Genomic DNA, 15,913 nt, shown 5'->3' with positions numbered 1-15,913 from the left:
GTCACACATTGATATTGAGCAAGTTGTCTTATTTAAGGTAGCAATGAGATATAGTTTTCCTATTCCCATAAATGTTCCTGTGTGAAGATAATTTCTCATAAATGTAGTCATGTGTCATGAGATATATTCCTAGGATACGACCACCTCACTTTTTGGCAGCAGTGGCCAGACATGCGCTATTGAGTCCTGCCTGACCACCTGGCTTCAGCAATCATTACCACAGGATGTCTGTGGGTCATGCAGTAACTCCTGGACATTTCATATACAAAAAAACTTGTTTCCTTGTGCAATCACTCCAGCAGAGGTGGCTGTATCTAAGGACACAATCTTGTTTCTAAAGGACCATATGACTACATTTATGAGAAATTAACTTCACACAGGTAAATTTTCTTAAATAACATCTAATTGAAGAAATCTTTTATATATGGCAGATTAATGAAACTAAATGTGAATTCCCAGACGAGAATACCCCTTTAACGTATATTTATTCACACCTCATAAGGATTCTTATTCACTCCTCTTCTCTGATGTCACTAGGTCTCGTGCAGGAGAATGGGTGGGAGGAGGAGGGAATAAGCACCAGCAAAAACTCAGAATAATCATAAGCCGACTAAGCACCCATGAATAGTGAATAACTATAGGAGTGAATAACTATAATCTGAAGGAGCACCAAGCATCTTGGAAGATGCTCACAGAAGCATCCAAGCCTAATTTACATATTTTATATATCTACTTTATAAATCTATTTTCTCCAGATTTTATGATTTTTAACATTACTGAAGATAAGATCCTGTTTCAGGGTCCTATTGCTGGCATGTAAGTGTGATTATATAAAAACTACCTGAGGCAAGTGGTAGATTTCCTTTAACTCCTTCCCGACGCATGATGTAATAGTACTGCACATGCCACCATAAAGCGGAGCAGGTGCCATAAGCTGTGGGTGACGGCTGTAAATACATAAAATCCCTTCACAAAAATGTTGCAAAAAGTGATCAAAAATGTTATGCACCAAAATGGTTCCACTCAAAACAACAACTTGTCATGCAACCATCTCTGTTGAATGATATTGCTAAAACAAATGAGACTTGGCAGTTATATAGTTTTTTTAAAAATAGTTTTTAATATTTAAATAGTAAGGTTCCACAGCTGTAATCAATTCTTGCATAGAGTTTGTGGTACAAAAACTTGCAAATCAAAATATATAAAAAATAAGCAGGACTGAGAAGACCACCACCTCCATACCTACATTAAAGCACATGGTTAAGTAGAAGGTTATTGCACGCAAAATATTAGTTTTAAAAATGTTCTGAATATGAGTTCAGTATTTAAAGTGGCTGAAAAAACCCAAAATATGTAGTAATGATACCTGAAATAGGGCGGTATATTAAGCTGACATTTCCACTTTAAGATTGTGCAGTTATGTTAGGAAGAAGTGGCAGATGTGCAATGACCCTGCATTACTAAACAACATAGCCATACAAAGGCTGGAGTCAGTATACACTTGCCACTAATAAACCTTCACGCAGAGAAACCTCTCATGTTGCCTTCATTAGAGTCAATTAAATGAAGTTTGACACTTTGCACAGCAACGATTCATCCGTTTTCTTCATCACCATAACTACTGGTCAGACAAAAGTGTCACCGGTCTATAGGAAAATGTTTCATTATTGTTATCAAGGAAGAACTTGTGCTGGATAGAGACAAAAGGACAGATGAAATTACACCTTTTATTGCCAATTTCACAATTCATTTTTTATGATTCTTTCGATTTTCCTATTTTTGCTTGCTGCTCAGCAGATAAATGCTGTGACACTGATTGTTTGTGATTTGCATCAGTGCTGAGACTGCTTGTTTGGCTCCTCAGACAGTGACGGGCACTCTCTTAACAAGGTAGTGCCTCGGGTACAATGAGAAGATGTTTCCAGTAACATGCAGCTGCCAGACTCTTTCAGTTCCAGAATGACCTAAAGAAACAGGACAGCAGAGATCAGTTCCCAACTTATTCCAGTGGTCCTGCAGGAGACACCTCATTTGGATGCATTGAACGCTCTCTGTGTTTACTGTTAAACTGGTCTATTGCCCCTACCCTAATTTTATTTTAAGCAGTGCAGGCTTAATTTGTGGGTAGTTGTATTTCCATTAGGCAGGATTGTCAAATAATTATTACTGCCTATCATGGAAAGTTGTTGGTAGCTCAGTCCACATATAGACTAGATTATTATATTATCAATAAAAGCACAGTACTTTTGCAATAGCTATACTTGGTAAGGTGACCAATATATTATTACGCTAAGTAGAATATTAGTAATACTAGTCAGGGCTGGATTATGGGGTGGACTCCTGGGGCTTGGGCCCTTAACACTTTGCCCTTAAAGGGGCCCCCACCAAGTGTGGGCAATTAGTTGTCTGAATTGCCCACAATATGTTCGGATCCAGCTCCTGCTCTCTTCCTGGTTCAGAGAAGAGAACCAGGTGGTATCTAGTAGACTTGTTTTTAAGGAAGAGCGAAGGGAACAATACATTCCCTATTCTGCTATAGACCGCAGAGCACACAGGATGTTGGTGTCCTGGTGCAGGCATCGCAGTGACGCCACATACAGTATAGAGATGTACTGGAGAATAGAGAATACTGGGATGGGGGAGGCTGTATATAGATGTATTACTGGGGGTTGGGGAGGCTGTATATGGATGTATTACTGGGAGTGGGGGAGGCTGTAGATGTATTACTGGGGGGAGGAGGGTGTATATAAATGTATTATTGGGGCTGAGGAGGCTGTATGTGTATATATATATATATATATATATATATATATATATATATAGGTATTCCTGTGGGACTGTATATAAATGTATTACTGGGGGTTGTAAATGCATGTATTACCTGAGATCTATCATTAGTGGTGAGGGATGTTGCATATGTAATACTGTAATACATACAGTATAGAGATACAGCATACAGTATAGAGATGTACTGGAGAATAGAGAATACTGGGATGGGGGAGGCTGTATATAGATGTATTACTGGGGGTTGGGGAGGCTGTATATGGATGTATTACTGGGAGTGGGGGAGGCTGTAGATGTATTACTGGGGGGAGGAGGGTGTATATAAATGTATTATTGGGGCTGAGGAGGCTGTATGTATATATATATATATATATATATATATAGGTATTCCTGTGGGACTGTATATAAATGTATTACTGGGGGTTGTAAATGCATGTATTACCTGAGATCTATCATTAGTGGTGAGGGATGTTGCATATGTAATACTGGGGGTGGAGGAGGCTGTATATAGATGTATAACTGGGGGAGGAGGCTGTATATAGATGTATTACTGGGGGGCTGTATGTGGATTTATTATTGGGGTAGGCTGTATATATAGATATATTACTGTGTATGGATGCATGTATCTACCAGATTTTACACCCACAAGCCCCCACCAACCTTAATCCGGTCCTGCTCCTAGTATGCCTCACATACATTTCCAAAAAGAAAATCGCCCTAGTATCTGCGGCTCTGTTTATAGCTCATCATTGCCGGGAGCAGTGGCTTTCATAAACATTTCCAAGAACATTATGCATTACTTAAGGCTTTGTATTACTGTAACCATTACACTTTCATACTACTCTTCATGAGCTTGTAATGTAAAATGCATTCTTGACATAGTAATGATATAACCTAAGTGAGATTGCATACCATAATGTGGCATATTTCAGAAACTCACATATCTACACTATATACATTAAATATAAAGGAGATACATAAAATAATGCTATTCAATCTATAGAGCATAGAGCTCCTATAGAATAAAAATGATGAGGCTAGACAATGGTACAATGTACAGTATCAGGTTCTTTTAAAAACACAGGAAGTGAAAATGGTAGTTATTCTTAAAAATGCGTCTTTGGAAAACTGTGATTAATGAACTTTTGTGTTGGAGCTTCACATCAAACCTCACCTTGTCAGAGATTGAATTTATTAATTAAAAACCTACTGACATAGTTGTGTATAAGATATCATTCCATGTAGGACAGGAGCAAAAAGCAATCAGCACTACAGCAACCAAGAAAAGATTCAATACAGTACCACACCCAAGTGGATACTCTGCAAGGGGCTGAGTGATTTACATCTTGCTGCCTCTCAGAAACTGGGACTGTGTCACAGTTGGCCTTTGGAGCAATGGACAGCTGAACCTAAGAGCTACTAAGGCGGTGTCTCGACACTCTATTTTATCGCATTGATGACTTCATTCAGTTTTTTTTATACAAGTATTCTGGCTAGTGGTGGTGGATATGTTTTTACCTTTTAACTATTCTTCTGCTGAACAATTTTGTACCTCACCATCATCTTAGTTTTGGCTTGGTTTGCCTGACCTCACTATTTGTCTTTCTGTCTCCCATGTTTGTTTGTTAGTCTTACTTATCTGTGCACTAATTCTGAGAAGGGACCATTGCCCAGTTGTTGGCTGTGATTTAGCAAAGTGCTGGCAAGTAGGCAGGGGCAGTGGTTGGCAAGTACTTGCCTTGGCAAAACCTGTAAATGTTTAGTTACACACCACCACAATTCCATGTATGTTCAATGATATATGTGCTCTTAGATGACTAATATTAGTCCATAGGATGCCCCATGATGTCCCATTGTGAATGTGTGTCACCAATTGACAGCTTGCACAAAGCTATCCATGAGGTTGAGGGGGGCTGTATCTAATAAAATAACCATGTAGGGGCTGTATGTAAAATAACCATAAGTGGGCTGATTGGGATGATAAACTAGGGAATATGGCTGCATTAAAAATTGAGAAACTAAAACAAAGAGGCCCACTTAGGTATTGTTTCCCAGGGGCCTACTGAAACCTGGAGCCGTCCCTAGTTACGAGTCCAATGTGTCGTCATAGATAGCTGTAGGGCATTTACATATATATCTGTATGACCACTTCCTGGGCTCCTAAATTTAGATAATTAAACCATACATTTTGTGGAAACTATCCCAGGTAAAGTCTTTTCAGCTCCTCCTGCTCTATAACATGATGCTATGATACTAGCTGGCAGATAACATTACATTTTCAATGTGATAAATTTGCTTTAGTATAATCCAGAAAAATCTGATCAGGTTATCTGTTCATTTATTATAACTGTCTAAATTCACTTAAATTGCCAAAATCTAATAACCAAAGCATTCCCTTCCCCAAGAGGTAAAATTAACCATTGTGCAATAAGAAATGCTGAAGAAAAATGTTGGATATAATCACTTCCATTTGCTATGTTAATAATTGTGGAATGAAACCTGTTGCTTTCAGTGAGACTGGATACAAAACCATTAGCTTCAATGAAGCCTTTATTTTGCTTTAGGGAGGGAGGCATAGCAACCAATTCATTCTCTGACAATGTGTATTTCCTATTGGGTGCTCTGCTAAATGATTACTTTACTTACAGCACGTAAACGCTTTGTTAGTAAATGAAGTGTTAAGTATAGGTGTAGTCACACATGTTTGTTAATGGTCTGGTGTATTTTTTATAATGTGTTATTTGCTTTATATTCAGTTTCCTGACTTTAAGTGAAATCTACATTCCTCTCATCTAGAGGAATATCGGAATTCTTGCCAAGCGTGCTACTTTTTACTTCCCGAATGTCATTTTATTAAAAGCATTTGCTAATTGCTAAATCCCTCAATTGAAGGTTTGATAAAGCATAGACAGGTGAGCCAACAGATCGCTGTTGTCACGAGCCAAGTATGGCAAGGCTACATAGAAATGTTTACCTGTCTCCGTGCCAGCAGTGTTTTATTCTACAAAAAAATATTCAATCTCATTGCCAATTCAGCCTTTAGCAGCAAGTTATTTTTTGCCCAAAATAACCCAAACGAAAACAGAAAAAAATAATATCACTGAAAGACATGTTAAAGTGTCAGTTATTTATCTAAAACAGAAGTAGAACTGTTCCCGCAGGTCAAAGACATAAGTCTGGCGTCAATGTTCTTTTTAAAGTAGAAATTGTCCACCTCTGTTTCCTCCTCCTAGCGGGAATTGTTTTCCTCTCCCCTCAGTCACCTGGAAAGGTTATGGCTGTTAAAAACCTCACACACTGTTGAAGCTTGGATGCTAATTATACTTCAATTAGTTGAGAAGCTTTGCCAAAGCCCCCAACGTTGATAAGTGGTAATATCATCCATCAACTCCATCCAGGATTTGTGGCAAAGGAAAATCAAAAAACACTAATGTTTCATGCTGCCAATTTTCCATTTTTATTTGTACATTCATAAAACATAGATGAAAGGCTTTTCTGGTTTATGATTGATTCTAAAGAATGTTTAAAGACGATAACAGTATTACAATATGTGGAAAGCATCATACATTCAAAATGAGTAAGCAAAACCCTCCTAATCCCTCATTACCCCAGAACCTGCACAAACCTGCACATAACCCTCTCTTGTATAGTAAATCAGATTTTTCCTGACCCTTTTTATACTGTACATGCATGGATCAGGTCTAAAAGTCAACCTACAATACATATACACAATTTGTGACGCTGAGTGGTTAGGGGTTTATTTCTTTGTCACAATGTAAAAATCTTGCTAAAAAGTGCCTGCAACTTATAGTCTAAGAATGTCAGGAGGATCTAGCACACCAGACCCTCCTGAATGCTGTCCTGGAGATCAGGTGAAGTGCTGGTAAATTTTTTCAACCGATCTAGGAGAGAGCCAAGCCTCTGAACAGCTTTCCGTCTTCTGAGCGTTATTGCAGGACCTAGAGTGATGTCAGAAGCATGTGACTGATCACATCACTGCATCACTGCAAGGTCCTTAAATCTTTCATGCTACCAGGGGATTGGGCAAGAGAAACAGGATAGGAAGTTGTGGGTAAGACTGGATATGTAATAGTGCTGAGAGTGTTCATGTGAGTAAATGTTTGTAGAAGAAATGAGTGTGTTCATGTGAATGAATGGTCTTAGCAGAGCTGTGTGTGTGTGTGTGAACTGATAGAGCAGAGCTGTGTGTACTGTGCTTGTATGTGACCAACAATGAATTTTTAACTAGTGTCTAAATATGGGGCTCTAAAGGGGTTATCTGCATCTTTCAAAAGGTAGTCCAATAAACCACTACAACTGAACTACAATACAAGACACAACCACTACTAAAAATACAAGATAATAGTCAACAATGCCCACAAAAATTACCAATTTTAAAGGATAATGGACTAGATGTATCACTGTTCTGCGCTTAAGAATAGTTGTTGCGCCAGAATTATCACAAGCTACAACTATCTTTGATGAGTTCAGTTCCTGACTTTTATTTATCACTTTACTTGAGCCAAGTTTAGGTGCAATGTTAGATTTGGGCACTTACATGTGTTACAAGTTTATCTCTGCTTCTCTAGCTGAGCTTTGCTGCTGGGGATACACACCTCTGCTGAACAGCTTAGTGCTTGCTACTCAGTTTACGCCACCTTCAGGCTGGAGTGTTTTTGCTCCGAGATTGCACCTAACTGAACAAGTCGCAAATGATGAATGATTATTAGGTGCAGCAAAACATCTTAATTGATAGGATAAATTAGGAAAACAGGGTTATTTTTTCTGCGTGGCTAGTGTGGTGTTTAGTTGCAAAACTGGTGCTAAAACAGTTCAACAATAAACCTGGAAGGGATACATCTGGCCCAATGTGTGTTAGATAATGTAATAATTTACTGCACACTTTAATATATAATAATATTAAAAGAAACCTACCTAAATTGCACAGGCGCGAGTGTGCCGGAGAGCTCAGTGACGTCACAGGCTCTCCGGCACTTCAGAATCCGCCACACACACAGGCGCGCGCATGGTGCGCCGTGCCCTAGTGCGGTGCGCCGAGACAAATTTTAATTTTAATGAATCGGCGATAGGGGTTTTATTCAACAAACGAAAATATGCTCCGGCACCAGCTCACCCTGAGCTGGTGCTATGTATCTGTGTCTTAGAACTACCACTTTTAAGTGGTAGATTTCCTTTAACAGTAATAAGCATAATATAAACTGTGCCAGTCACTGACATCAATCTAGACAAGAACATATTCAATAGCTAATATGTGCAGATATAAATGAATGTTCCCTGACAAACTGATATGAACAGATTTTTCACTTTATGAATAGAATGAGGCTAGCATGGGAAAGCTTTTACTCATCTAACACTTGGGTTACAATTTTATATAATATTAATTCACAAATGAACCTTCATTTTAGGGCAGAGATGTCGATATCTGTATGCTCATTGTACGCCATTTAAAGAACAATTTATGTTTGTGTTTACAGCAATGTTATAATGTAACATAACAATTCCGACTAATAGTGACATCCAATTTGAGCTTTGACTTTTTAACTTTACCCTCCTGATAGTAAAAAATAAAGAGAAGCATCTTCCTTTTCTTGCTGGGATTTCTCTCTTCACTGGCTTGATAAATGATGGCAGAAAAGATATGAAGGCTCTTTTGTTATATTGCATGGAGGGTACCCGCCTGTGCATTTCTCTGTGAAATTGGTAGAGTGAGATGTGACTGAGAGAATAGCTTGATCCAGATAAAAAGTTCCGCCTTGAATTTCCCATTCACAGAACTGTGACAGTATAGGCAGCCTTTCACTCGATACCCATCAGCCGGACATTTGGAAAAACAGTAGCTGCACGAAGAGAATTCCAGACACCAGTTCAAGGTGTTGCCTGTACATTCCTGAAACAGAATTAGTTTTGCAGATTTACAACTTAAGTATACAAAATGTATACAAAAGTATGCAAATGTTGAGATATGCTGTAGGTGAAATATGATATTTGCAGCTGTATATGCTGTAGATGAATAGTTACGGGATTGTGTTTTTCTTAAGCCATATGCTGTTTTACACCAGCTGTAAAAATCTGATGTCTGATTTGATGTGGCATTTATGTGATAAAAGTAAAGGGATCCCGATTAGTAAAAATCTTGTAGTTCATTATTTTTCTTATAGATTTATAGATTTTCTGCAGGACTGCATACACCATGCAACATAAAAGGTAGCTTCATTTATGGGAAATGGAGTCATAACTTGAAGTTGATGGACTCACCTTATGGGTCCCATAAGGGACCTGGGTAGTTAAGACCCAGTGGGGTTCGGGTTCAGGATAGTTCAGTGAAACCCATATCTCGAAATTATGTTCATGGTAGGGTCCGGGGACCTAACCTGAACCCTTACTCATTAATACCAATGATCAGTGCTGGTGGTAACCCTTTAAATGCTGCTGGGAGCATAAACATGGCTGGGTGACATCATCGTGGAGAGACAACCTGCGAAAATGGTGGCTCAGCTAAGGGCTTAGCTTTGGACAGCTGTGATCGCGTGTGTTAAATGGCTGGTGGTGGAAATCAAACTCCAACCCAAACCTGGACTTCTAAGTCCAGTTTCAGAGGGGTTTGTGTCTACTCATCAATAATCCTGGTCCTATGTGTACTCTTTTTAATTTATTAACCTGTTGAGAAATGAAATCTCTTGTTATGCTTAGTTGTTTCCCTGGTTAGCCATGTTGCCTATGGCACCAAGATAAATACCCATAATTATTTTTTTTTCAGAATCTGCTCACATTTATATTTGGAACTAGGAAGGTAATAACATGATACAGTTGAAAAGAGAAACATATCTAGTTCAAGTTGTTCTCCTGCAGTGTAGATCTATGGGAGGCAAAAATCCCCATGAGACCTAAAACTAATTCCATCAAAATAAAGAACAGCGTAAGTCCCTTGATATCTGATCCATATACAGTTATATAATAATTGGCTAAGGGTGAGTCAGAAACCTCATCTTGACTGTGTATTTTACACTTTGTTTTTGCATGTGGTCTATTTAGGACAAGTACTTTACATTTTATAATGTACTATGTGCAGTTAGAAAGCAAACATGGCACCAAAGTGTGTAAAGCATGCAGGACAAAGCACTGCATGGAAATGTCCATTTTACCAGTTGTGAAGGATGGAGAAGTATTGTCATTCAGTATTCCGTTAGATTAGTAACTGGAGACCTGGGGACCTCTTGTATCCCTCAAGTGCCCAATCTTTGGCTCTCAACTGCCTTCTTGAAATTAATGTTCAGGCATGAGAGCTCATATATTCTCTTCAGTCCAAACATACCAAACTGAGGAGCTGCATTGTTTTTTTCTTTACAAAAAAAATTAATTCCAAGCTTTTTTCTGGTTATTAAGGGGTGTAAAAAATAAGATGTCTAACTCACCGATGGGGTTTTTATAACAATTGATCTCTATAATATGTAGTATATGTTCACAAAAAGGGATATTTTATATGTAAAGTATAGAACATCTTAAATTTGGTAATGTTTGTCTTCCTCCATGACCATTTGATATCTGTATGTGTCATTCATATACATATATAGATAGCCAATGCAATTTATTTTAGAAGTGAACATTTTACAAAGATACCTTCCCTCCAGGCAGTTCACCAGATCTGGCTGTCACATTTCACGTCGTGAACATGTGATGTACTGTTCAAGACAGTTCACAACTGCAGCCAAACACAGGACTCAGAATTGACCTTTACACACACCATATATGGACATTTGCTCAGAGGTCATCTCTAAATCCAGGAAACGGCAACAGCAGAGACCTGCCTTTAAAAAAACATTTTAGATGACAACACATGGAACTGTGCATCCAATGCTAACTGAGAGGTGTCAGGCACTGTAAATTCCTTTTTACAAGTTTCAGCAATGTGCTTCTTTACTTGGACAGCCTCTTTAGCAATTACATTTTACACTTTTGAGTTGATTGCATGTTTTGTTGCTTTGTTAGGCTACATTCACACACATGTATGGGGGACGTATATACGGCCGACGTATGAACGGCCGATATATGTCCCCCATACACTTCTATGGGCTCACGGCCCTGTACGGGAGCGGTACGGTGCAGCACACGTGCGGCACTGTAGCGCTCCGTAGCCCGGGAAAAGATAGGACATGTCCTATCTTTTCCCCTGATACGGCGCAGTGCGCTGTATCTTCCTATGGAGAGGGGCGGGGGCGAAAAGCGCTCATCCCTCGCTCCTCTCCCCGGCGCCGATGTATGCCCGACGTACTACGGTACAGCGGGCATACATCATGTGAATGTAGCCTTACACTGTGAAAATACAGATATATAAATGTAAACTCTACTCTAGTATGACATTACACCTTGGTAATTCATCACTTCATTACACTAAATAGCAGTGAAGAATATTTTTTTGCTTTTATTTTAGTAATAATATGGAGAGATATAAAGTAATTTTATGAAGCATCTCTCAAATTTGATACATCACACTATAACATCTGCAAGACTGTAATTCACATAGGTGTGGACACGGGGATATTATTGTGATGGAAATGAATTCATCTAAATGTATTATTCAGTGCTATAGTAGATTACAGTATGGGAAAAAATAGGGAGATGAATAAAAAAACTCGGCCTGTGCACATGATGTTACAACTTTGTTAATAATAATAATAATTCTTTATATAGCGCACACAGAGTTTGCCAAATCGCCCCTGTCCCCAATGGAGCGCACATTCTAATCAACCTACCAGTATGTTTTGGAGTATGGTATGTTTCTTAATTTTGAACTCTGAGACTAAAAGGTTTCAGAATTTACCCATATTGTAAGTTCCAGAATTTATCCAATCCCCCCATTGCACATATTTTATAGTATACAGTATAGTATATATAGTATATAGTGCATAAAGTGGCCATTTATTAAGCCCTACACTGCAATATTTTTGCATCAAAACATTACAAAATATGATTTTATGACTTTTTGGGTGTATTAGGGCAGATCTTAATCATTTTTACACTGATCACTGTACTATTTAAAGATAAGCTGAAAATGGGACATGGTTGGCCTGTATAGCTTATATATAAATGTCACATTTATTAAATGCAACTTTATAAAGCATCAAATAATTAATTGTTAATTGTCACATTTTTGTGAAGCCTTATGTAGAACAACTCAAAACAGTGGTAGACAAGTGTTGGAGTCAAAGATGCTACAGATAAATATGGCACAATATAGGGCAATGCGAAAGTGTAGCCTCTATCTGTAGAGTTTGTTTTAATAGCCTATAGTAGATAGGAATTGTTTTTGAGAAACAAAGTAACAATATTTTACTATAGTTCAGATCCACTGGTACAAGTCCATTATGTTCTCAGGAATGGGCAGATGTGAAAATGTATCCAGTGATTACACTACATACTGAAACTTGGAAATGTGTTCTTTCATATGAAAATGCATATTATTGCCAACAAATGTTCCACATGGGAAGGTAAGATAAACAGCTGAGATGTCAATGTCCCCTAAGGTATGCTAGTATTGAAGGTTTGCGCTGCAGCTGGGACAGAGGTCAGCACAGCTATCATCCGTGTCCCAGGAAACTCCATCGCTATGCAAGCAGAGGGTGAAAATAAACACTATAATGCACTGGCAGATTAGCAGTAGGCATACTGCTGGGTTTTATTTACTTCATAGCTCTTGCCTTAGGTGTCCTCTGGCAGAGTCACTAAGCTCCTTCTCCATTGCTTGCTGGAAGTGATCTGAAACCGATGCTCAGTGTGCTTTCCCAGGAACAGCTGGGCACTTTCTGGCATTGCCTTTTTCCAAATGCAAACTGGATACAATCGAGCGATTACAATGTTTGGTGTCTTAGGGTTTTTATTCCCCAAACTGAATACATCTTCATGTTCAATGTGACCGAATGACTTCATTAAATATAGGAAAATCCTGGGATTACGTCTACGGACATTTGATAGGATCTCACAGAGAAAGGAGCTTTTATTTATTATATGGATTTACGTCTTCATTTTGTTTTTGCCTTACAAGAAATGTGTGTCCTCCATGTGCTTTAATACAAATAAAAGTGTTAATACATCTACCCGTAACACACTAAGTACAATTTTTTATATTGTGGCTTTTTTATACCTTTTCTCATTGAAGAATCTGACAAGTGTTGCTTAGGGAATCTGTCTCTTCAAAGTGCAGTCTCTACTTTACATGATGTAGTTTTATAAGTCCCACTGGAGACCCTGGTTAGTGACCCAAAGCCATATTCAATCTTTACAATCTCAGGGTACAGAGAGATTTTACAGACTAGAGAGATGTCTCGACAACAAAGTAACAATGCCACAGGGATCCTCGCAGTGATACATAGCCTTAGCTTGGCACTCTAACCCTTTCACCCCAACTCTGCCCATAGCATCTGTGTGGAGTTGCTTGGAAACAGAGGATATTAATCTTTCTTGGTCTGTTAAATCTAGTAGTGTTACCATCTGGTTCCAGATTAATGGGCAAGCTTTGTCCAGAAGAAAAGAGGTTAACCAGATTGATGATAAGTGTATTTGTAAAACTCTCTTCATTTTTTGTCCAGTGAGAAATACTGTACAACGTGCACTTACCCACAATATCAGTTTACAAAACACTGCATTTGATTCAAGTCATTTAGTTACAAATTAGTTGACAATGTGATATTCTGGATGCCGATTGCTGTTTTATACAGTTCGAGCCTGACAAATGAATCCTTACTGATGGCATGTAGTAAAAAACCACAATGAATATTAAGTCCATTTTAATTTCCAAGAATAAATGTATACTTAATTACAATGTAGAAGAATAATTACCAGGAGTGTTTATACCAATTATTTTCATCAAAGGCATTGCTCTCATTCCACTAGCAAGATGATATCTTCTAGTAATGAAGTACCACTGTTCCAGGTAGACTGAAGCCTTTTTCCCCTCTATTCTTTTCTTTCCTAATTAACCATTAATATTTTAATTTATTAGTATGAAATGAGTTTCTATACTGAGTACAAAAGCTCATACCAGTGGGTTCACATGGACATGATAGGTATTAATTGATAATATGCACAGAGCTATATGGCCTCCTTATGGCATTAAATGGCACCTACATAATATATTCTTCTCTACAGACTTTGGGGACACACAGTAAGTTAAAGAAGACAGGTGTATTGCCAGGACTGATCCTGGATAGTAGATTTCGGACAAGTGCTTATGTATACTGAGGTGTGGTCCCCTCTCCTAAGGTTCCCTCTATCATGTACTGGGCCCACTGTGGCTACTGGGACACTGGAAGTTTTTAAAAATTTCCACTTACAACAGATTCAGTTGTCCCTATGCCACAGCAATTGAGTTTAATTAAGAAAAGTTATGGAACATGACCTTAAATCCTGTCTTTGCTTTATCTTTGTTAATGGTTGCATGCAAATGGATAGAATATGAAAATAATAAAATTTGTCTCCATTCATAAATGGAGGCAATGTGGTAAGATCATATACTATGTATAGTTGACATCAATTGATCAATACACAACAGATTGTACATTTAACTAAGCCCTAGTTCACATTTTGAATTTATAAATCATAAATTTCTGTCTGTATTTAATGCACATTATTTGGCATTAGCACTTATGTTGATATGTGTTCTTATTTCTTGACAGGACCAAAGGGAGCAGACTTATTAAACTGAAGATCACAAAACAATTTTTGACTACTAATATGGCATCTGTGAGATGGAGCTGGATTTGTACCATTTCCCACCTTATGGTTTTGGCCACTGTGTCAGCTATCTCCCAAAAGACTTCACAGACAAAAAGAAACTTTACCACTTTCTATGCTGAACAAGCTGACTGGACATTCAACCACTTGGTAGTTGATGAAAGAACTGGACACATTTACCTTGGAGCTATTAACAGAATCTATAAACTTTCTGAAGACTTAAAAGTCTTACTGACCCACCAGACTGGACCAGATGAAGACAACCCAAAGTGTTATCCTCCTAGAATAGTTCAACCTTGCAATGAGCCATTGGTGTACACTAATAATGTTAACAAAATGCTGCTAATTGACTATAAAGAAAATAGGTTAATAGCCTGCGGTAGTCTTTATCAGGGCATTTGCAAGCTTCTCAGATTGGAAGACCTCTTCAAACTTGGTGAACCCTTCCATAAAAAGGAACATTACCTCTCAGGAGTTAATGAGAGTGGCTCAGTTTTTGGAGTTATTGTTTCAAACAACAACTTAGATGATAAATTGTTTATTGCCACATCTGTTGATGGAAAACCTGAATATTTTCCCACCATTTCCAGCCGCAAACTTACCAGAAACTCAGAAGCAGATGGGATGTTTGCTTATGTCTTTCATGATGAATTTGTTGCATCAATGATAAAAATACCCTCAGATACTTTTAATGTTATTCCAGACTTTGATATTTACTATATATATGGCTTTAGTAGTGCAAATTTTGTGTACTTCTTGACACTTCAACCAGAGATGACATCTCCTCCTGGTTCCACAACTAAGGAGCAGGTCTATACATCAAAGTTAGTCCGGTTATGTAAAGAGGACACAGCTTTTAATTCATATGTTGAGGTGCCAATTGGATGTGAAAAAAATGGTGTGGAGTACAGGCTTCTTCAGGCAGCTTATTTGTCCAAAGCCGGATCAATTCTTGCAAGGTCTTTAGGAATCAGACCTGGAGATGATGTTCTATTTACCATCTTTTCTAAGGGTCAGAAGAGGAGGACACAATCACTGGATGAGTCTGCCTTGTGTGTGTTTGCCCTTAAGCAAATTAATGATAGAATTAAAGAAAGACTACAATCTTGCTACAAGGGTGAAGGCACCTTAGATCTGGCATGGCTGAAAGTAAAGGATATTCCTTGCAGTAATGCGGTAAGAAAAGTGATTTATTTTAACCTTGTATGATAACCGAAATATGAATATAACAATCAATTAAAAAATCTGTTAATAATGGGAGGTACACTTATCTTTTTAAGTTGTATGTTTAATATAATGCTTGTTAGGATCATCTGATAAACTGCAGAAAACGATGAAGGAAGGTAAACTTTCCAGAAAAAATGGAAAAAGAGTCAAAATA

General features: G+C 38.1%; 1 protein-coding gene across 1 annotated transcript in view; it reads left to right on the top strand.

Annotated features, from left to right (window-relative positions):
• PLXNA4 (plexin A4) overlaps positions 1 to 15,913 on the top strand; it is a 467,309-nt gene that overhangs the window by 39,098 nt on the left and 412,298 nt on the right. Inside the window, exon 2 of the mRNA XM_072147475.1 lies at positions 14,475 to 15,708. Coding sequence (XP_072003576.1) covers positions 14,533 to 15,708 — 1,176 coding nt within the window. The 5' untranslated portion in view covers positions 14,475 to 14,532. The remainder of the gene's footprint in view (positions 1 to 14,474; positions 15,709 to 15,913) is intronic.

The sequence above is a fragment of the Engystomops pustulosus genome, chromosome 4 (genome assembly GCF_040894005.1).
Source record: "Engystomops pustulosus chromosome 4, aEngPut4.maternal, whole genome shotgun sequence".
Taxonomy (NCBI): Eukaryota; Metazoa; Chordata; class Amphibia; order Anura; family Leptodactylidae; genus Engystomops; species Engystomops pustulosus.
Note: the sequence above shows the minus strand (reverse complement) of the source record. Positions and strands in the feature narration are given on the sequence as shown.